A 21153-nucleotide genomic window follows, 5' to 3' on the forward strand; every position below is an offset into this window, starting at 1 on the left:
ACTTGGCCACTCTCACACAACCTCATTACATCCAACACTGCCATATATCAACCCCATATTTTGTCACAGAACTACGTGGATCATATTCTCATTATTAGCAGTTATTGGCCAAATCGTCTCTTGCGGGAAATCCGAGCAAATCTCAAAGCCAAAGCAAAAACGCTATCGTCGCTCTTCAGTGAAAGATGTAGCTGCGCGCCCCCCCTGTCCCCTACCCGTGACGGGAATCTATATCCAGTTAAACCACAATAATCCATCCCCAACGTGTGTCTTTAAACCTGGTCTACCAAAAGCTATCCGAGGTAAGAAAGCCGATCTCAAGTTTGATCTTAGTTTCTTACATGTACCATTGATTGATAGCTGATCAGGCTTCAGTATTATCGGTCTGTGGACTGTAGCGAAAAAGGGGGCTAAGCAGGGGGTCCCGACTGAAGCTAGGGCTATGATTTCGCAGCCTTTTGTTGGTCTGTAGTGTGGACAAGAAGTATAAAAGCTGAACAAAAGGCACTTGCTAGGTGGCATGGAAGAGTAGCTGGGTAGGATACTACTTTATATGCTTTGGGAGCGCTGATAATCGAACGAACGGAGTTTTACTCTGCATTCCCTTTCGTCTTCTTCGCCTGCTACTCGTCTTTTTCCTTATCTACCTACCTCCGAAGACCGAATACCGATATACCCACACTGTGCCTTCCACAAATCTCTTCACATTATTATTCTGCCCACGATAATATACTCCGCTCGAAAGCTGGAATTAGGGTTAAACGCCGTGCCCCCTAAAAACTCTTACTGTATCTGAGCTGCGAGCTGTAATAATTAGAAATAATGGGGGAATCTTCACCCTTTGTCAGGGGTCTACTCGCGACCCTCATTGCGTGCTATGGGGTCTACACCTTTTTTACGTACGGAGTCCTTGCGATCTGGTCAGGGACTTTCTTCCACCGGACGACAGAAAAGGAGAAATTGGAGTCATTACTAGGTAAGGAATATCTGATATCCAGTTATAAATAGTACAGATTTTTTTGGCTTAGTCTGGAATTACGACTCGCCTAGCTATGTCTAATTCTTGCTGAGGGAGAAAATTAAAAGGAGAGAGACAAGGCAAATAAAGTGTGAGAACTCAAATCGGCTAATTTCGATTTAATCAAAAATATGTAGCGAAGGACCGCCTCTGGAACCTCTCTAAGCAATGGGAAGGTTTCTCTCACCACTTCATAACCCTACGGGACGGCTTCAAGTTCCACTACGTCGCTAATGACTCCGTCTCAAATCGTAAATCATCACCAAGACTGAGACCAGCAAAACCACTTGTCATTTTCGTTCACAGCTTCCCGGATAGCTGGGCGATATGGCGACACATTCTGCCCTCCTCATTACTCTGGGAGCGCAGCTCTATCGTCGCAGTTGACCTGCCCGGCTACGGCGGGACCGATTCTCTGCCAAGGTATAGCGCGACGGAGGTCATGGAACATTTTGCTGAGTTCCTCATCGCCATTCGACGGAAGTATGGGATTGATTCGGATGATGATGATGGGCCTATCAGACCCATGGATGTGAAACGGCCGGCCGGGAAGGTCATTTACGTCGGGCATGATTGGGGCGCTTTGTTGGGCTTCCGCATTGCTTCGGAGGCACCGAAGTTGGCGAATAGGTTTATATTGACGAATGGCCCACTGGTATGTTTGGCTTTTATGAGGCTATTTTATTTTGCTTTGTGCAATCCGATCTAGCTGGCTAATATATTGTTAAATCAGCTCCCTTTAGCGAAGTCAAATCTCATCCAGACATGGGAATCCTCGGCAAAAATGTTCAAGACATTCCTCCGGAACCCATTCCACTCCCACACCCTTCTTCTCCAGGCAATATCTAGACTGAAGCCTTTGCTCCGCCAAATGGTTCTATCCGGCTACATTTTCATATTCCAGCTACCCATGCCCATGGTACGTTACACGGGCAGTGGGGGCAACTATTCATTCTTGAAAGCGGTGCACATCCAAGCGGCAGGGAACGTGGTTGAATTTACCGTCCGGGACGCCCAAGAATCCATGGCAAGCACTCTCGGTCCCGGCGACGCGGAATTCAAAACAGCAACAGAAGACGGAGAGCACTATCCACCCAGCGTCGCCCGACGTATCCAGATAGGCAGCTTCGGCGACACGGCCTCCTACTACCGCCACGGCGCCGCCGTAGGCACCTGGCATAAGTCACTCGAGACCATCTCGGCACTATACAATCTTGGGGAGCCACGGCGGACCAGCACGGGGATGGCTATGCAGGATGGGGTCCCCGGGGCGCTCCAGGCAAACGCGACCGTTTTATGGGGGGAGCAGGATACGGCGCTGGACCCGCACGTGATGCTGGAAGGGATTGCAGATTATCTTGTGCATGGAAGCCAGGTGGTGATGTTGCCGCGGACGGCGCATTTTTCTCCAATGGAGGTGGAAGGGCGGAGGGCTATTGAGAAGGTGGTGGAATGGGCTGTTGCCGGTGAGAAGGAGGATGTGGGCGCGGTGGTTGCTGGTGTGTATCCGGGCACGGTTGTGACGGTGAGAAAATGAATGGATAGATGGATGGTATGAGATGAGAATGATTGCACTTATGTCTATGAGCTGTTGTGGATTGGGGAGAGAATGGAGAAGGGGGGGGTTTCAATTTCCCATGCTACACAGAATGAGATAAGCACAAACTTAACTGTATTTGGAATTGGATTCTGCAACAAGTACCTAAGCGGAATGTATTTATCTGTGCTGCGTGGCATCAATGAATAGTTATCTCTCTTTTTGCCTCATGGATTTGAATCTGATTTCTTTCTTTTTTTTTTTTTTTTTTTAAAAAAAAAAAAATGCATGATATAATCAACCCCGTTTCAAGCCGCCAAGTAGCTAACTACTTAACTAGTTAAATAGCTGCCGAACTAGCTCCCCTTTTTTTGAGCCGCTGTACAGAAGTATTTTGGCCGAACTCTGTCATTTTTTCCAATTGGCCCCCTGTCATAGTTACATGTAAGCCTGCAAAAAAATGATTTCCCCCTCTCCTGCTTTTGTCTCAAATAACAATAACACCGCCAATAATGGTTCATACAGAACCCATTTTTCCACCCTTGTCTTTCCAGGTGTAAGTGCAATAATAACCGATTGAACAATTTCCCCAGGTACCAGGCAATCCAATCCGGCGATCCAGGTAAGTTCGAGCCGGATCTCCTGGCCACCGAATTGCGGGGCAAAAGCTTCCTCTGGAGCAACCTTCATAGCAAACCAGTTTGAATCTGGCTGGCTATATTCTCTCATATCCCCTCATCCATTTTTATTTTTATCATCTCTCCCTCTATCTTCTCCCCAGCGGCGCCACTCAGAGAGTCATCGCCACCACCACCACCACCGCCGCCATGGAAGACCCAGGTGAACGTGAAGCTGTTTACTGCACCGTGAGTTGATACATCTACGGGAATGTACATTCACTACGTATGTTAATGGGTACCTGAACTAACGAGCTTTGGATCCAGATGCTTCTCAGCGATAGTTACCTCCCAGGTAAATAATGAAGATGCGCGAGAATCAAACCTGCTATTCACAATGCACAAACAATGGTTTTTTGTTCTCTGCTCATTATAACATCGTTGTATAGGTGCAATGGTGCTGGCCCATTCGCTGCGAGACACCGGCTCCAAAGCGAAGCTCGTCGTGCTGGTTACGCTGGACTCTTTGAAGTCTTCAACGATCGATGAGCTGAAAGTATATCTTTTCTTTCCTTTAATGCGTAAAAAAAAAAAAAAGAAGAAGAAGAAAAAAAGAATAAAAAATATTCGTTCGCTTCTTTAACACTGTGTCACTAACTGCTGCCCAACTCAAAAAACAAACCAAAAAAGACCATCTACAACGATATAATCCCCATCACTCAATTCGTCAATCGAAACCCCGCAAACCTATACCTAATGGACAGGCCAGACCTAATATCGACTTTCTCCAAAATAGAGCTCTGGAGACAGACCCAGTACAGTAAGATCGTGTACATCGATGCCGATGTCGTATCTCTTAGAGCCCCGAACGAGCTCCTCAAGCTCGTTTCCCGCTTTGCCGCCGTGCCTGATATTGGCTGGCCGGACTGCTTCAATACTGGGCTCATGGTACTCACTCCCAACATGCAGGATTATTACTCTCTCCTCGCTCTTGCCGAGCGAGGGATTAGCTTTGACGGTGCAGACCAGGGCCTGCTCAACATGCATTTTAAGAAATGGGATAGATTGAGCTTTGCCTACAACTGTACACCGAGTGGGCATTATCAGTATATCCCCGCCTTCCGCCATTTTGGCAGCAATATTAGCCTAGTGCATTATATTGGCAGGCGGAAGCCGTGGAATTTACCCCGCCAGGCGTTTCCGTTGGAGAGTCCGTATAATCAGCTTTTGGGGAGGTGGTGGGCTATGTATGATAGACACTATAGACCGGTGGTATGTATCGATTGCGTCTTTCAATGTGTATGGTTTCGAGTTTGATGGAAATATTACTGATTGCGTTCTCAGGCCAAACCTACCCCTCACCTTACAGATGGAGCTGACATTACTACGGATCAGGAAGCTTCTGGACGAGAACCCCAAGCTCATGGAGTGCAGATTCCCACACGGTCCTGTGGGCGTGATCGTGATCAGCTATCTAAACCATTGGAAATAATGCATATCTCGGAGCAACTCTACACACAAGGTCATCCACAGACTCAATCCTACCCGCCTGATCCTTCCGCTCCCGTTCCTGCTCCCGCCGAAGCTGCAGTCCAAACTGAAGCTAATGGAGTTACCCAGCAACACGATGAGCGGGGCGACTTTGAGCCATCCCGCTTCCCTGAAATTTCACGTGTAATTGATGGTGCTTCAGTATTAGAGAGCAGTGCAGTTGGAGCCAGGCCAATTAGTCCGCCCTCACAACCTAAAGCCCCTGAAAAGAATCATCATCTTGTCATCAGCGCTGTCCCCCAATATGTCCATGGCGAAGAGCATGTATCTGCCTACCGACACCCTCTTTCTTTTCCTCTTGATCCCCCTTCCGACTCAAAGGAAGTGCCAAATCTCAGAAGTATTCCTACTGCTGACATAACAGACGTACCTATACATCATCATCTCCCACGGGAGCTAACTGACCCGATAAATCAGCCACAAGTAGAGCAAATTATTACCTCTTCCCAGGAGCCCGAGCCGTTGAAGGTAGCTCCGGAGATACCATTCTCGCTGCCAAGAGCGGAATGGGATCCTTCCCGGTATGTATCTCCAAATATAAATAACGAAGCAAAAATAATGGTCCCGGAAGCCATACCATTACTGATAGTAAAACTATAGAGCACCTCCCCCCGTGGATTCTAAACCAGAGGCATTTAATTTACCCTCACAAACATACACTATGTCGCAGGACATGCAACTTTTCCAACCACCAAGTTTATACCCGGAAGCCCCGAAAGATATGTACTACCAAGTACCCCCTAGACAACCAGAAACAAAGCCTCTAGCTCCCGTATTCCCGTGGGAGGCTTACGCCCCAAAACCTACACGTGTTTTCCTGGACGAATCGACAGAACCCAATGCAAAAACAGAATCTCATTCGAAATTATTAGCCAAAGGCGAAGATAAAATAGGCGGCTCCACAGGACCAGCGTCCGCAGGCTCAGTACCTTCTGAGGACCCGTGGTTAAGCTACACTCGCTCGAACGCATGGGACGAAGTTCCCGAAATTGAGAGATATATGCGTTCCCTCCAACGGCCCCGGAGGGGCCAAATCCAGGTCTTAAAATCCGGGGCAACCAGCACCACAGGAGACCGTTCCGGAACAGAAACTAAACGTCGAAGGCCCAGCCTACTACTCACCGATTTCCCCACGGAGGCAGAGCGGCCCAGCCTCCCAGTAACACCGGCACCTATTCCGCGCTCGCAATATATGGACGAGTCCGATTCTGAGTCTACTGGAAGAGACAAAAAGAAATGGGGAGGAAGGGGAGCAGCGGGTAGTAGTGGTGCTGATGACAGTCTGCCGCTTGCCGCCGGAGTCCCATCGCAGGATAACTGGGTGCGTTTCACGATCGATGCGTTCGTGCAACTTCTTGGGGTGACCTACTTATTCTGGAGACTTACAGAACCCCGTGGAGCGCCTGGAAGAACTCCACCGGCGCCAGTCTGCGTTACTTGATGAGACGCGTGGTGGGCCGCCGGAGCTTGAGGTGAGAGAGATTCCGAGGCGGAGGATGCCCGGAGAAGGAGGTGGTGGTGAAGAAGAAGGGAGGGGATAACCAGAATGGATGAATTCTGTGGCTTTCGGTTATTATATACAGCACATGTACACTGTACATACAATACATTTTTTGTACCTCGTTCCCCAACTTCCAAAGCCCTTTTCCCTTGGATCTTGCATTGCATGCTATGCGACCTGGACTTCGTGAAAGACGTTGTATACTCTATGCTTTGAACGATGGAATGAAAAATTTACCTGTTTGATAGCGATAAGTTCTGAGATTATCCAGCATTCGATTCGTCTGGAGTGTCTTCCCGCACAATGAAATCATGTGGATCGTTCTCTTTTATTAGCGCTATTGTTTATTACTTATTCCTATCATCATGATTACTTTTTGGCTGTTTCATTTCCATCGTTCGTCTCGCCATTATTTTTGCCTGAATTTATCCTTCAAGCTTTCCGCGGTTGCCATTTCAAATTTTGGGGACTGATCTGATTGCTTATCCCTGATATACCATTACTGGTTGATACTAGCTCATATATCATCTGCAATTTCAAAGCTCTCTTCTCTCTATAGCATTATCTTTCAGGCTTACTTACTCTCCCTTATAGCACCATATTCTGACTTTGTGCATCCCCACCCCCTATGTCTATGTCGTCACCATCTATCCTCTTTGTCCATCCATCATAGCAAACCCATCCATCCGCTGTATCTTTGGATCTTAAATACACATCCCATCTCCTTCTGGTCATGTCTGTTTATCTCTTGTCATGGCAAAGGGATCTTTTCCCCCCTCCATGCTAACGCTTACTCCGTCCCAGCAAACACAGAAAATCCAGCCCCCAGAAAAATGAAATCTCAGCCCCACAACCTCACGGCATTCTCTCTAACCATATCCCCAATAACATATCCAAAAAGGAGTATATCCATTTCATCTCACGACCAACATCCTGACCACCCAACTCCCCACATCCACCCCATAAATCACCAGAGCCTGCACCACAAATCTCCTCGCATGCTCAACATGAAAATACACAACCCCCAAAAGAAGCATAACGAACGCAACATGCAAAACATACGCCCCCCTCTTCGACATCCGTCCCGACGAACCCGATCGTGCCGTCGAACTTCCCTTCCGCCTCACCCATCCGCTCGTCCCCCATAGTCCAACCAAAGCGAAAAACGCCCAGATCCCAAATTGCACATCGGAATCATTGAGCCGCGTCTCCAGCACCCCGTTCTCCGCGAAGAAAATGAGATAGAGTAGGGAATGCAGGGAGATGAGGGCGGGGATGACTAGGCGGCCGAACAGGCGGTGGTAAGGGGTCAGATGGGTCTGGGGCAGCAGGAGGAGGTTGGAGCAGATGAGGTTGAAGGGGTTGGTTGTTGTGGAGAGTTTGGGGGAGAGGAGGAGGTTGAATGGGATTGTGGCCAGGGTGGTGTGGCCGAGGGATTTGGTTAGGTGGAGGTAGTCTTGTTGTTTTAGTGTCAGTACAGGATTGGGGGTTTGTGTTATTGGGTGTGTTGTGTATATATATTTGTGGGACAACAGGGGATTTTTTATTTTTATTTTTTTTATTTTTTTCTATTATTTTGCATTGTATGTATAGAGAAAATATAGAGAGGGGAGGGGTGAAGGTGAAGGAAACAGTGATTATCCATACCATCACCCGTCCTCCAAGCGGAAAGCGCCAGCAACCATATCATCCATACCGCCGCAACGAGATACTGTCCCCTCGTCTCGCCCCCGCCGCGCATGAGCGGGGAATCTAACCACGAGGGCGCTCCCCTATCCGTAGCGGTGTCATTGCCATTGCCTCTACTCCTGCCACTGCCTCTGTTTGCTCCGAACCTATACACACTGAATAGTAGAAGTAGAACGAGGGTAGATAGCTGGGCGTATTCACCGCGTAGGTTGAGGAGCTCGCGCCGTTCGCGGAGCTGTTCGGGCGTGGGAGATGTGTAGCGGTAGTACACGAGGGATGAGAGCCATGAATTTGTATCTGAGGAAGACATGGCTTTTTTTTTCGCTGGGTTGTTCAGCGTGTTCGGTGAGGCTGGTGAGCCTGAAACTGAGGTTGTCACACCCGTGGGACGGGATGCCAATGGGAATATAAAGAGAAGGGGGGTATGGTACAAGAAACAGAGACGGACGATGGCGCGAATAAAAATATGCTGTTAACAGATTTTAGAAGGATAAAGATGATACTAAAAAAATATTCAGAAAGAAAAAGGGGGAATTTTAAAATTCTTTAACTTGGGCAAGAATCCTGATGGCACATATACACGATTCAAACTGTCCGCTGTCGTTATTTAACGCGCCATCGAAAAGGGGCGTTATCCTTAAACGCTGAGATTGCGAACAAATTCAAGAATAGGGGCAATTATTATGTCAAGCTTTTCAAGAAATGACAGGGAGAAATCTCAGAATAACTAAACGAAAAACTGACCAGGTCCAAAATTGTTGGAGATGAAAACTGCGGGAGAGGGTTTTTTAATAATAGTTAAATGAATGGAATAGAACACGAAACGCGGTGGCACGTGATTTAGATAGCTCCTCCTCCTCTTGGGGCGCTTTGCTGCCTGATTTGCGAGGGACAAATCGAAGATTAAGCTTCTGGTTGGAGAACAAAACTTGCATGTATAGTTAGAGGATAAAAGCATAGGATTAAGGGTGTTGAGGGAACAACTCATCTATCTGCTCTCCGCTCTGCGTTCTTGGTCTTGCTCTGCCTGAATTCATTGTTCATACTTTGCCTTGATATCTCACCGATTAACTCTTCTTTTTATCTTCTTTGAACCCCATCTGGCGGTGCATGCTTCTTAAGCGGGTTATTTTACGCCTTGAAAAAGGGATATTCAGAAAGAACTCTCGATACGATACGATAGATCTATCTTTTCTTTTTTTCTTTTCTTTTTTTTTTTTTTTTTATTCCGCTTTAATCAAAGAAATGGGGGGATTGGAGTCAAGCATTTGCGGTGCGGGCTAGGGCTGGCAGCACACGCGAAGACTTGAATAGGGATGGAAAGCCAACAGGCAAGAGGAAAAAGGCGATGCTAGGAGGAAAGGAGAAGAAGACACACTATATATGATTTTCAAAGCGCACATGATGACTTCCATTTCCACTTTCTAACCTGACTTGAAAGGGGAAAAAAATAGCAAGCGAAGGCAAAGTGTATTTCTCTTTCAAGTACTTGTGCATGTTTTCCTCATCCCTCCACGAGCGTCTCGTCCCTCGCCGCCGTTCTTTTCTTTCTTTCTTTCATTCATTCTTTCATTCATTCTTTCCCCTTTTTTTTTACCATTTCGTAAATCAGGAGAGCATAAAAAGCTAGATTAATTGGCCGATTGATTATATTGAATTCTGAGCCCGTCTCTTCCTCCCGAGCAATTACAGAAAAGAACAAGCAACGAAGAAACGAAAAAGGAAAGGGGAAGGAAAGGGGGGTTCCTCTAGATCAGTGAATCATAAAGCAAAGGACGAGAGGGAGGGAAGACGGCAACACAAGCATGCATGCATGAAAATAATGTATTTAGTAAAGTCATTGATTAAAATAAAACAAAGAACGGGCCGTATTGTCGGGGACATATTGAATGTATTCTTTTTTGTTATTTTTCTAGAGAGGAAAATCATGGCGACGTTTGCATGGCTTCCGAAAAGCTGTTTGCGGCAGTGGTGGCAAAATATCGCACGTCGACATCATCGTCCTGCTGCAGCTTCTCAAGATTTGGGAGGATCTGTTGCTGTACGATGGTGTGGTTGCGCGGTCCTGGAGTGCTGTTTGTCTGCCCGGATTTTTCGAGCTCGGCCAAAGTGCCCTCTGCGGGTAGGCGTCGGAGGGTATCTATCATGACAGCGTAGGATTTCGCGACGTTGAAGCGGATGTTCGGGATGTCGTCACCGACAAGTCTCTCGAGAATCGGGAGGATGGACATCTCGATTATAGTGAGGTTGACAGCTGGCGCAAGGGTCTAACCATCGCGAAATTAGCTCTATCGGGCTAAACTTCCCCCTGTTCCCCAAAAGAAGAAGGGAAATTCTAAGAAGTGGGGGTGGGTAAGGAAGGTAGAGGTTCGTTTCGACTTACAGATATAGCGAAACAAGTTGTCATTCTATAAAGATAGTTTGGATGCTGGCCCATCGATATAACCTTTGGAATAATGGAATTTTTCGCCCATTCCACGCCGAACACTTCCGTCAGTTTCTTTAGGTTCAGAGTAGCTGCCTCGCGAATCGAGAACACAGCATCCCCAAGCCAGCCCATGCACAGGGCGCTGAGCTGCTCGTCGAAGAACTTTACGCCAAGCTGGCTGGCAAGAAGGGGGATGTATTCGATGATTGCCAAGCGGACACGCCACTGCTTATCTTCCGCTAGCTGTACAATCGCGGGGAGGAGAGATTGGGATAGAAGCTCGATACCAATAACTATTTATATAACATGTGAGTTGTGGCGGGACATTGTATCTTATATTGGCGTGTGTAGACATACCTTTATTGACCATTTCCAGCTTGGATATAATGTGCAGGCGTACATCGGGGAATTCATCTTTCAGCATTTGCAAAAACATAGGGAGTAGGTGCGCAATAGTTCTAAAGCAAGGGCTAGGTTAGCAATATATTATTTTAAGGAAGAAAACGAAAACATCACTCACTCATCCTTGCCAAGTATCGGCGCCAGTCCACTGATTTGTATGCCTAGCGCAGCGCGCACATGTTGCGAAGGATCAGACACGAGGTCTTCAATGCTAGTCATTATTTCATTCAAAAGGGTATCTCTATCGAGCAGTTCGCAGAAACCTACAACAGTGTTAGATTACGTAGGAAAACGTACTGCCGCAGTTCATCTCTTACCAGGAATTTGTCCGGCGATTGCTGTGCGGACTTCTGCCTCGGTATCCTTTAGCAACTTCACGAAGGCAGGGACCAGATCCCGATTCAACACGTCATCATCAACAGCTTTTGCGATCTATGTAGTCGCTAGTCAGTTATTTATGGATGGATATAGCGCGGCCGCAGCTCAGGAGTTGAATGTTAATTGTACCTTTTCAAACCTATCAGCCACCATGTATCTAACCCTCCAGCTTTTATCTTCGAATAAACTCCGCAGTGCGGTTAGAAGGACACCATGGCTTGACTGTTGCTCCTTGGGGATCTCTTCGCAGATTGATATCAAGATATCCACTGTTAATAGTCGCACACTATCCTGGTCATCGTTTGCAAGGTATTGGAAGAGAGGGATTATTTCATCTATGATCACTTGTGTGCTCATCTCTTTGGTGAACTTGGCAAGGTTATTTGCTGCCTGGCGTCTGACCATGGGAGTGTCATCGTGGACCAGGTGTCCAAACTGCTGTCGAAGACCTTGCTGCGAAGTGGGGGAGGCTTTGGAGTATGGAGCGCTGTAGAGGCCTGTGGCAGATATTTTGGAAGTGAACCAGTCCGCTTTCGAGAGGCTCACAGTGAGGGGTATGAAATAATCTTCGATCTGCTTTGAGGAAAGCTGTGCGCAAATCTTGTTCAGCGATTCAACCGCCTGTAGATCGATATATTGTCAGTAGACAGTCGCGCGTGCGTGGTTGGAGGTATGCCAGGTTCAGAGTTTTCATTTCACTTGGGGGCCAAAAGGCAACTTGCCTTTTCTCGCACCAAGGGTTCCTCAATCGCGGCCAAATTCTCTAGCGGAGATAGTAGAACGTGTGCATATTCCGGACCACCAACATAGTCGACGAAATTGCCCATTTCCTCACTGAGCGCAGTCAAAACTTCATCTTCATCTTCGACTGACTCTGGATGGGGGGGATAGCAGTAGGCTTGGTCAGTCTTTTTGGACTTTCGGATACGACGATGGACCCGCAAATCAGGAAGAAGGCTGAGTGAGACAAACCGTCAAGAAAAGGAATCAATTCGTCCCGTGTTCGTTCCGGACCAAGAGCCAGAGCAATAGTAGATAGGCGATGAATGGCGTTTAAACGGAGGAGGACATCCTCATGCTATATCTTGGGTGAGAAGGCTGCTTTTACCAGGGTTGCTACCACCCGCAGAGAATAAATAATGGGGGACGTACCTTCAGTTCATCGATCAGAACAGCGATGGGGTAGAGCTCATCATTTTCGCCTTGGCCTTCCATAGCTAGCAGCGGAGGAGGGAGGAGGAGGAGAGGATGCTGCGACAAGGCCTCCAGAGAGTTGTGTTTTCGACCGGGGAGGGGAAGGCCAATTGAGTTCTTCTTTTGAGTGCTGGATGTCGACGGAGGGACTCAATAGGCAGATGAGGGGAATCCAAGCATGAACCTTTGGCGTAGGCGGTGAAAATATATCTGGGGAGCAATGAATACCGGCAAGGTAGGTTAGTTGGCGCGGGCAAGAAGCAGCGTGGAGGGGAGAGATGTCACGGTCACGGTGAGGTATGTCTGGGGGAGTCTCGTGGGGTTGAGGTCAACAGGGCAAAGCCAATCGCCAGCGCGAACAAACGAAAAACGCCGTAACTTAGAGCAGAAGCAACCAGCAGGACGCAAATACAAACGCACCTTGAGTTCTTCCCAGTGACAGAAATCCAACCCTGGTGCGCTTACAAGAAGAACAGGCCCAGTGGTAAACAGTAAGAACAGAAATACGAGCTGGTCTTTGCAGTTTGCTGGAAGCATGATCCGCGCTCAGTGTTTTGTTCCTTTGCGTTGGTATGTGGCTGGTGGCCTTGGAAATAGGCGCCCGGCTGTGGCGGTGCAGCATGCTTCAACTCTCGTCGCTGACTCAACTTTGCTTTTTCCCCTCCATGAACAAAGCACTGACTCCGCGTGAAAAACCAGCTTGTGCTTGTCACTACGGTTGTTTTTCTGTCTGCACTCTGCTAGATAACCTGTCTTAGATTATAGGACAATTTTCTCTTGCGGAGTTTACCCCCCCTTTTACCCGTTTTAACAAACAGTGCGCGGCGTTTTATCTCCCCGGTGCCATATAGACCCCCCTCCACCATGCCGACCATCGCCGTGGATAAGGCTGCTCTCTTCAAGGAGCTGGGGCGAGAGTGAGTCCAATTGACTTCTCCGTATGTCTTGGTCATGTCTGACCTGTTTCTCTGTTTACTTTGTGTGATGCGCCAGGTATACTACAGAGGAGTTTGACGAACTATGCTTTGAGTTCGGTATGCGCCCCAACCATTACCAACCTCTCCTTACGAACACCCAAACTAAAATCATTCTTCTATAGGCCTTGAACTGGACGAAGACGTAATATGCCCCTTGTTGTACCCTCTCCAGAGCTGTCCATTCTGATCAATCACAGACCGAGAATTCAGAAAGACCGTTCGTAAATGGGAAACAAGAACCCCCGCAATTGAAAATTGAGGTTCCCGCGAATCGGTTGGTGGTACCACTATATTATCTATGGCTATACGGAAAAGAATCGGGGCTAACAGATTTATAGATATGATCTCCTCTGCATTGAAGGCATTGCTCTCATGCTGAATATCTTCCGTGAACGAACTCCGTCACCCCAATATCGCCTTGTTTCGCCTCCCAATGGCGAATTGGAAACAATCGTCGTAAAAGAGGAGGTGAGGAATGGGGACAAAGAACTACACATATATGTATAAATTGGCATTTACTGAGCTTTAAATTTAGACGACGAAAATTCGCCCTTATATTTCCGGCGCCATCCTTCGGAATGTCCACTTCGATCAAGCTCGGTACGAATCCTTCATCGCCCTTCAGGACAAATTGCACCAAAATCTTGCCCGTCAGAGAACGTTAGTGGCCATTGGAACACATGACTTGGATAAACTCAAGGGGCCCTTCACTTATGAGGCTTTGCCTCCAAAGGATATCAGCTTTGTCCCTTTAAGTCAAACACAGAAAATGAATGGAGAGGAGATGATGGAGTTCTATGAGGTAATATTTCACTGCGTTCTATTTTGTGATTCGCGCCACAGTACTAAAAAATTCCTACAGAAAGATAAGCACATAGGGAAATACCTTCATATTATCCGAGATTCTCCTCTGTACCCCGTTATTTATGACTCAAACCGTGTTGTCTGCTCGCTGCCACCAATTATCAATGGTGACCACTCGAAAATCACCTTAAACACCAAGAATGTGTTCCTCGAGTATACAGCAACTGATAAAACCAAGGTTGAGGTTGTGAACAATATCATGGTTACCATGTTCTCCCAATTTACATCAGAGCCCTTCACAGTGGAACCCGTGAGAATAGTGTCAGAGCACAACAACGAAACTCGACAGACCCCCGATCTTACGCCCCGGTCCGCTCAAGCCAGTGTGTCTTACATTAATCAATGTTGCGGTCTCTCCCTCTCCGCCACAGAAATTTGCAATCTCCTCAAGCGCATGTCCTACTTTGCCGAACCATCCAAAACGTCCCCAGATCTGATCGACGTCCAAGTCCCAGTAACCCGCGCAGACGTACTCCATCAAGCAGATATCATGGAAGACGTCGCCATCGCCTACGGCTTCAATGAACTTCCGCGGTCCTTCCCCAGCAAATCCGGCACAGTCGCCCAACCCTTACCCGTAAACAAACTTACCGACATCATCAGAACAGAGGCCGCGATGGCCGGCTGGTCCGAAGTCATGCCTCTTATCCTCTGCTCACACGATGAGAACTTTGCCTGGCTGAACCGCAAGGACGACGGCAATACAGCCGTCAAGCTTGCGAATCCCAAAACGATAGAGTTTCAAGTCGTCCGCACGAGCCTGCTGCCGGGCCTGTTGAAGACGATTAGTGAAAATAAGCATCATGCGATTCCCATGAAGATCTTTGAGGTTAGCGACGTTGCGTTCAAGGATGTTTCTCTTGAGCGTAAGAGCAGGAATGAGAGGCATTTCGCTGCGGCCTGGTATGGGAAGAACAGTGGGTTCGAGATTGTGCATGGGTTGCTTGACAGGGTTATGGCGATGCTGAAGACTGCGTTCATTATTGGAGAGGAAGGGCTGGATAATCCTTCGATGGGGAATGCTACTTATTGGATTGAAGAGTTGGAAGGTCCGTACATCCATCCCCAAATCATAGATGCGGGGAAAAGAGAAGGGGGCGAAGGAAGCTCTTATGGACGATCACTAACGTTTTCATTTTTTATTTTAGATCCGACATATTTCACCGGCCATGCAGCCTCCGTACACGTCAGCATTTCCGGAAAGGATCACATCATTGGTTCCTTCGGGATTTTGCATCCGACAGTGCTTGAGAAGTTCGAGTTGAAATACCCCGTCAGCACACTGGAGATTAACATTGAGGCGTTCCTATGAGGAGTAAGATTTCTGATTTCCCGTTTTCCTATCTTCATGCTCTTATGTCACTCACACATGGCTCGCGTAGATTTGAGTATGATTTATCAGAGGAAGTATTCGCCCTTGGGGCTGTTTCACGATGTAGAACGAATCGTGGGTATGAATGATGACGATGATAATTGAAAAAAGAGAAAAGAGAAAAGGGGCACGTGGGCTTATTGACAAAAATCAACGGGGTCGCATCGCGCAGGCACAGCCAGAGCTAGAGCTGGAATAGAAGAATACCTAGATATGAATGCATTGTTTTTGGCTTCTTAAATCATTTCTTTGCATTGGTTGCTTTTAGCGAGCGGTGACGCGACTGTGGGTGATAGATAAAATATTCATACCCAGGTAGTAATCCGTGCTCACCATATACAGAGTGGTAAGGAATTTATACGCAGGAAGATTTCGTGCAGATTTTATCACTGCGACTCTCCTTTCTCATTCTCACTTCGGAGAGAATCAATCAATCATCCCGTGGCAGAGGGACCCATATACGCACCATCACACACGTGTCAACAGGGATCAGTCGAGGTTTCCATCCCCTTGAGCAGCAAACCTAATGGACAAGGGAGAAAGCAGAAGCTAATCAAACAAAACCGGCAGAGGGAAAATAATCTTGTATTTATTTTGCGCCAAACAGACCATCAACACATGACCCTTGGGGAGGGGGGGAAAAAAAAGAAAAAAAAAGAAAAAAAAATTAGAACATTTTAACAGAACATCAGAAAAAGAGCTCCATTCATCATTAACGAACAAAAATTTACTCCTGAACCCCTTCCACTACACCTTCGGCACCAGCAACCTGACCCGCAGCCTCCGCCTCCTGCTGCTCAGCCAATCGCTGCTGCTCCGCCAACTGCTGGGCCGCAAGAGCCTTGGCGCCGTAGTCCTGGCTGAGTGGTTGCAGGACGGGCTGCTCCTCCTTGGGCTCAATGATGGTGACGGAATCCGGGAGGGATTTCTGAGGACCCGATTTGCCTTCGGGGTCGCTGCCGCGCATGATTTTGACTTTGATACCGAGGACACCCTGGCGGAGGAGGACGTGGCGGGTGGCGCTGTCGATGAAGTCGCGGACGGGTTGGCCGGAGTGGATCATGAAGCCGTCCTGTATTGAGTTGGTTAGTTGATGTTGATATTCAGGGGAAATCCCACCGTGCTGCGCGTGCGTGGATCTGGGAAGTGGAATTTTGAGGTGATGGAATGGGGATGCGGATGGGATTGAGGATAGGTAGGAGTAGATTTCAACCAAATGCCTCCTAGCTCCCCATATGTTTTCCTGCTGACCAAAAGAAAATCGTACTGCTAAAATAAATAAAAAATGTAATGTAATGGATGAACATACGGTGAACTTCATGCTCTTAGCACGGGCAGCTCTCAGCTTCCCAGACACAACAACCTCGCAACCCTTGGCACCGCTCTCCATGATAAATCTGAGGACACCATAGCAAGCTCTTCGGACAGCGAGACCGTTGAGCAGCTTATATCGCAAGCTCTCGCACTGAGCAACAGCAGAAAGACCACGGTTCTGGACCTTGGCGGCGTAGAGGGAGACGGAGTTTTCGGGGAACTTGAAGCGCTTCTGGATTAGGGAGGTGAGTTCGCGGATGCGGCGGCCTTGTTCACCCAGAACTTCTTGAGTGTGAGTGGCACGGATGACTATTGTGTGCAAAAAGAGTGAAATGGTTAGTTTCTTATCCAGATGTTTCAATATTTTTATTCACGCGTTTCGTCTATGTTCCCACGTCGTTCCCATCGTGCCATTCCATCTTTTTATCTGTTTTGCCCTTTCCTAACTTGTCGAATGTAACGCAATGCAAATTTCGGCAAGTTCTTCCTTTTCTCATATTCAATTGCAACCCTTGCACGCCGCGAATACATTGTAAACTAGGATAGGTATGCTCTTCCGTTCGTTTCCCCTTCTCCATCTCACAAGCTCAACGAAAAACAGATAAATGATAAATGCAGTGAGACATACTGATATCGGTAACCGTGGGAGTAACGCGGACCTCAACACCAGAGTATCCCTCCTCAGCCAACTCGCGCTGGAAGAACTCATTCAACTCAGCGTAGAAGACACCGTCAGCCACGAACTTGCGGCGCTTCGAGATCGCTCCTTGGACGGCAGCCATGATTGCAATTTGTTGTTTTTTGTTTTTTGTGTAAACAAAAAAGAAAACAAGGTCCGCCGGGGATGAAAGGGGGGTCGTGGGAAGGGAGATTCGTTGGGCGACGGCGACGGCTGGGAGCGCTTCTCTTCTCTTCTCTTCTCTTTCGTCTTCCTGGCGAGGTTTGATTTCGCTTGCCGATGGGTTTTAGTGGGGGATATTTCCAGGTAGGGCTTGGGGTTTGCCCTGATTCCGCTTTGGGACATTGTTAGGGCCACTAGGCCGGTTTGGGCTTGGCGCCTCGGACGCCAGCCGCGGCAGTGGTTTGAATGATATCAGAGATTAGCAACGCATATGATTTAGGTAGTTCCATTGCATTAGACATTGAAACTAAAAATTTGTTCAAATTACTCTGTGTTGCGAGTTGCTAAAGAGAGATGCTAAACACATGACCAACTTGCCAATTATGCTGTGATGGAACGATGCGGTCTCAATGCCTCAAAGAGAAAGAGAAGAGACATATATACATATGCCTGTTGATTCTTAATACTGAGAAATAAAAATAAATAAATGAAACGTTGTTCCATCAGTCGTCTCATGTTCCAATGCAAACCCAAGAGAAACTAACCTCGCATGATACGGATGTATATATTCAACGCCGCCATCCATATCTCCCAGCAGCATAGAAACGAAAGAAAAGGAGAAAAAGACTAGAAATATAATATGAATGCTACCCCATTTACTGCATCTCTACTTCCATCTCCTTATTGCCTGCCGCCTCTGATCGTTTTCCCTGGCTGCTCTCCCGGCCAGTGGGTAAGCCTAGGCCCACCAGTCCGGCAGCAAGGGCTGCCATCCCCCCGGACGGCATACTGGTGGTATTGCTGGGTGTAGGTTGCGCGAATGTAGAGCTGCCGAAAGATCGTTCAGCAGTCTCAACTCCAGTGAGCACCGGTGTCCTCGAGCCAGAAGGGTAATCTTTATCTAGAGATACACCGCTGCGTGGGGTATTCATATCTGCATCACTACGGCCAAAGGCCTCACTCCACCACCTCACCTCGCCGGGCCGAGGGAAAAGAAGCCGTTCCCGGCCCCTCTTATTATCATCTATGACAGGATCGTATCGCGGGTTCGTGAACTGTTCTCGCCGGGCGAGGAAATAGTCCCACACGCTTCTTGTCTTTTCCTTGGCTTTTGAATCTATTCGTTCCTTTTCGCTGTTGAAGAGGAAGGTCCCGTATTGGCATGAGTAGAGATGATATAGGAGTCGTCGAAGGAAGCGTTCGTTGAACTCAAAACGTGTGGGGTGCTGGTATAGCAGTTGATATGTCGCATCAAGGAACTGGTGAAAAACAGGGCTAGTTTCCTTGATTTTCGTCACCTCAACGCCGTTCGCGGGTGTGGATATCCGCGAGGCAGGCTTTTTAGAATTATCCAAGTCCAGCGCGTTAGTTTCCCCGTCAGATTCGCCCAATGAATCCCGGCTCGCGTTATCCCTGTTGAAAAAGCCCTTGGCACTGAGGAGAGCATTTTCTAGTGCTTTTCCAGCGCCGCCGGCATCTCCAAAGCCAGTACGGTTAGCATCTCCCCCCAATCGGTCATTCTCGATTTGGAACCATTTCTCGCTATTTAAAAATCCAGATCTATGACGAAACATGTGACCAAAAGAAAGCCAATCTTTTTCAACCAGGACCATGAATCCTTCCATCGTTCTATAATATGGGTCGAGACATAACTGGCTCAACGCGCTCAACTGGGCAGTTCTATCCCATCCATCCGAGCAGTGAATGAGCACATGAGAGTGCTGCAAGCCCACTTGCCGCGCAATTAAAGCCGCTCCGTCAAGTATTCCAGTGATATGTTTCAGCCAACCGCTTCTCGCAAGCTGATCTCGGTTTGGCCCGAGTGGTGTCACATCAGATTCCTTGAGCGAATCAATAACACGGTTTAGAGAATCCCTCATAACATGAATATTATCAATCCCTAGGTAAGCCTTGGTAGCGAACTTGTAGTTATCCATATTTTCGGACCCTAGGCCGACAGCCTGCATCGCAAATGCGTTCACAGTTGGACGAGCATCAACGATAAGATTGTGCTGCTGCGCGCCATAAATCTGGGGCTGGTTTGCAGTACCTTCCTCCCTTGCCGCAGAAATCACTTCGTCTTCAAGTTGTTCAGCGTTGGATAATTCAAAATCAGCTGGAGCTTTAGGTTGTTCTTCCTGGCTGGAGTTTAATGATTCAGCCTCCAAGGATGACGGAGGCGTATAGTTCGCAAGAGGCCTCTCCGGGCGAGATGTCGAAAAAATAGCCGCTAAAAGCTTTTCGTCTTGTATGCTTCTCTTCCCACGAACACCTACCAGCGGTTGCGAAGATCTTGTAATGGAACAGTTGTTGACGGGATGGAGATAGGTAAGAACAGGTATTCGAGCTCTAGATCTATATCTTCCAGCATAGTTGAGCGTATTATCAGACATTGTCGAAGGGACTGGAAGAAGGGCGGGATAGGTGGGCGAGAACTGCAGAAACAAACATGTTAGTATGTTTAACGATATAGAAGACCCAGGACTTATCCATACCGAATAATCTTGATTAATAGTAGATATCCTCCAGCCACAGTTTGTGTCTGGCTTTCCAACACCCAATCGCAACCATTCTTCCCGTGGATCATATAGATTCCATCCGTTCAGGCCCCGTTCCGGAGGTGGGGGCTGATAGGTGAACGCATAAAGTTTCTCGATTCGACCAAGCCTGCAAGTCCATGACTTTATGCTTTCATATGCATCTCTTGCTCTAGACTCATTGGGGAAGTAGAAACAGACGAATGTGAAATCACGACATCGGAGCCGTATCGAAGATGGTTGTCTTGAAGATGCGGCTGCTGGTCTGTAGGTGCAAAAGGAAATGATCGGGTATGTGATCCAGAGCTCTTTTGGTTTCGGGACCACACTATCTCCCTGCGGCTGATCTGCGGTTGCCGCTGTAGCTGGCGGGGTATGCGAAAATATGAGGTGGTGAGGTGTGAGATGCAGGGTGCCGAGGACTTGCTCTCCCCGTCTCGAAAGAGTCACATTGTCCACCTTTTACGTACATGCAAAATGGAAAGTCAGCGCTACCTGTGTATTTGCAGCGGACTTCAAGTAGCTGTCCTTACCTTTGCGATCCTCGTGCGTTCCATCTTGCTGTGTAAAATCCGTGCGGCGAATTTTTAAAGTAATGGCATGATGAAGACGAGCTTTGCTGGTATCGCTTCTTTGCAGGCTGTCTTGGCTTGGAGGAGAGCAATCAGGATCGATGAAGCGGATAGCGAAGCTACAAAAAGGTAACTTGGAAGCACTTCAGGGCGATGTTTGACAAATTATCTGTCTTCGTGGACTGCTTGCTGGGTATCGCGGTGGTGATTCTTTTTCAGCTCTCGATGTTGGTGCTGGCAGTTCTTTCCAGCAAAATAGCGTCGCTAAGGATCACCCCTCCTACGTCAGATATTATTTGGCGATTGTTAAACTTTTCGACCCACCAACATTTTCTGCCCTGCACCACCTACAAAGGAACAG

At 47.8% G+C, this 21153-nt stretch overlaps 6 protein-coding genes across 8 annotated transcripts; 2 read left to right on the forward strand and 4 right to left on the reverse strand.

Moving 5' to 3' along the window:
* Positions 1 to 822: 822 nt before the first annotated feature.
* On the forward strand, positions 823 to 6264 carry BDBG_17111 (uncharacterized protein; the record flags this gene model as incomplete). The annotated part of the gene is made up of 10 exons (XM_031724898.1): positions 823 to 976; positions 1156 to 1673; positions 1752 to 2543; positions 3350 to 3421; positions 3500 to 3527; positions 3622 to 3728; positions 3863 to 4444; positions 4517 to 5244; positions 5324 to 6044; positions 6112 to 6264. 10 exons carry the CDS (start codon positions 823 to 825, stop codon positions 6262 to 6264), a joined length of 3855 nt encoding a protein of 1284 aa, XP_031578454.1.
* A 399-nt stretch (positions 6265 to 6663) lies between these two features.
* BDBG_04998 (uncharacterized protein) lies at positions 6664 to 9141 on the reverse strand. The gene is made up of 2 exons (XM_002625088.2): positions 7872 to 9141; positions 6664 to 7680 (listed from the first exon to the last, which is right to left on the reverse strand). The coding sequence occupies exons 1-2, from the start codon at positions 8221 to 8223 to the stop codon at positions 7139 to 7141; spliced, it is 894 nt and encodes a 297-aa protein (XP_002625134.1). The 5' UTR covers positions 8224 to 9141; the 3' UTR covers positions 6664 to 7138.
* A 320-nt stretch (positions 9142 to 9461) lies between these two features.
* Positions 9462 to 12901, reverse strand: BDBG_04999 (protein phosphatase 2 (formerly 2A), regulatory subunit A). Of its 3 annotated transcripts, none has more exons than XM_031721934.1 (10): positions 12736 to 12892; positions 12274 to 12618; positions 12094 to 12199; positions 11844 to 11995; positions 11251 to 11742; positions 11061 to 11175; positions 10862 to 11006; positions 10699 to 10799; positions 10297 to 10634; positions 9462 to 10180 (listed from the first exon to the last, which is right to left on the reverse strand). In XM_031721934.1, the coding sequence occupies exons 2-10, from the start codon at positions 12334 to 12336 to the stop codon at positions 9839 to 9841; spliced, it is 1854 nt and encodes a 617-aa protein (XP_031578456.1). In that variant the 5' UTR covers positions 12337 to 12618; positions 12736 to 12892; the 3' UTR covers positions 9462 to 9838. The 3 variants fall into 3 exon arrangements, with proteins under 3 accessions (XP_031578456.1, XP_031578457.1, XP_031578455.1); XM_031721935.1 differs by having other exon boundaries at positions 12274 to 12525; positions 12736 to 12871; XM_031721933.1 differs by having other exon boundaries at positions 12274 to 12901.
* A 23-nt stretch (positions 12902 to 12924) lies between these two features.
* Positions 12925 to 16916, forward strand: BDBG_05000 (phenylalanyl-tRNA synthetase, beta subunit). Its single transcript, XM_002625090.2, has 9 exons — positions 12925 to 13232; positions 13309 to 13349; positions 13415 to 13434; positions 13490 to 13566; positions 13631 to 13760; positions 13828 to 14094; positions 14155 to 15205; positions 15305 to 15471; positions 15539 to 16916. The coding sequence occupies exons 1-8, from the start codon at positions 13180 to 13182 to the stop codon at positions 15466 to 15468; spliced, it is 1803 nt and encodes a 600-aa protein (XP_002625136.1). The 5' UTR covers positions 12925 to 13179; the 3' UTR covers positions 15469 to 15471; positions 15539 to 16916.
* On the reverse strand, positions 14103 to 17935 carry BDBG_05001 (40S ribosomal protein S3). The gene is made up of 3 exons (XM_002625091.2): positions 17471 to 17935; positions 16838 to 17151; positions 14103 to 16600 (listed from the first exon to the last, which is right to left on the reverse strand). Exons 1-3 carry the CDS (start codon positions 17622 to 17624, stop codon positions 16256 to 16258), a joined length of 813 nt encoding a protein of 270 aa, XP_002625137.1. The 5' UTR covers positions 17625 to 17935; the 3' UTR covers positions 14103 to 16255.
* Positions 17936 to 17975: 40 nt separating this feature from the next.
* On the reverse strand, positions 17976 to 21112 carry BDBG_05002 (protein phosphatase). Its single transcript, XM_002625092.2, has 3 exons — positions 20754 to 21112; positions 20179 to 20679; positions 17976 to 20118 (listed from the first exon to the last, which is right to left on the reverse strand). Exons 1-3 carry the CDS (start codon positions 20775 to 20777, stop codon positions 18340 to 18342), a joined length of 2304 nt encoding a protein of 767 aa, XP_002625138.1. The 5' UTR covers positions 20778 to 21112; the 3' UTR covers positions 17976 to 18339.
* Between the last annotated feature and the right edge of the window lie 41 nt (positions 21113 to 21153).

The sequence above is a fragment of the Blastomyces gilchristii genome, assembly GCF_000003855.2.
Source record: "Blastomyces gilchristii SLH14081 genomic scaffold supercont1.8, whole genome shotgun sequence".
In the NCBI taxonomy this organism is placed as follows: domain Eukaryota; kingdom Fungi; phylum Ascomycota; class Eurotiomycetes; order Onygenales; family Ajellomycetaceae; genus Blastomyces; species Blastomyces gilchristii.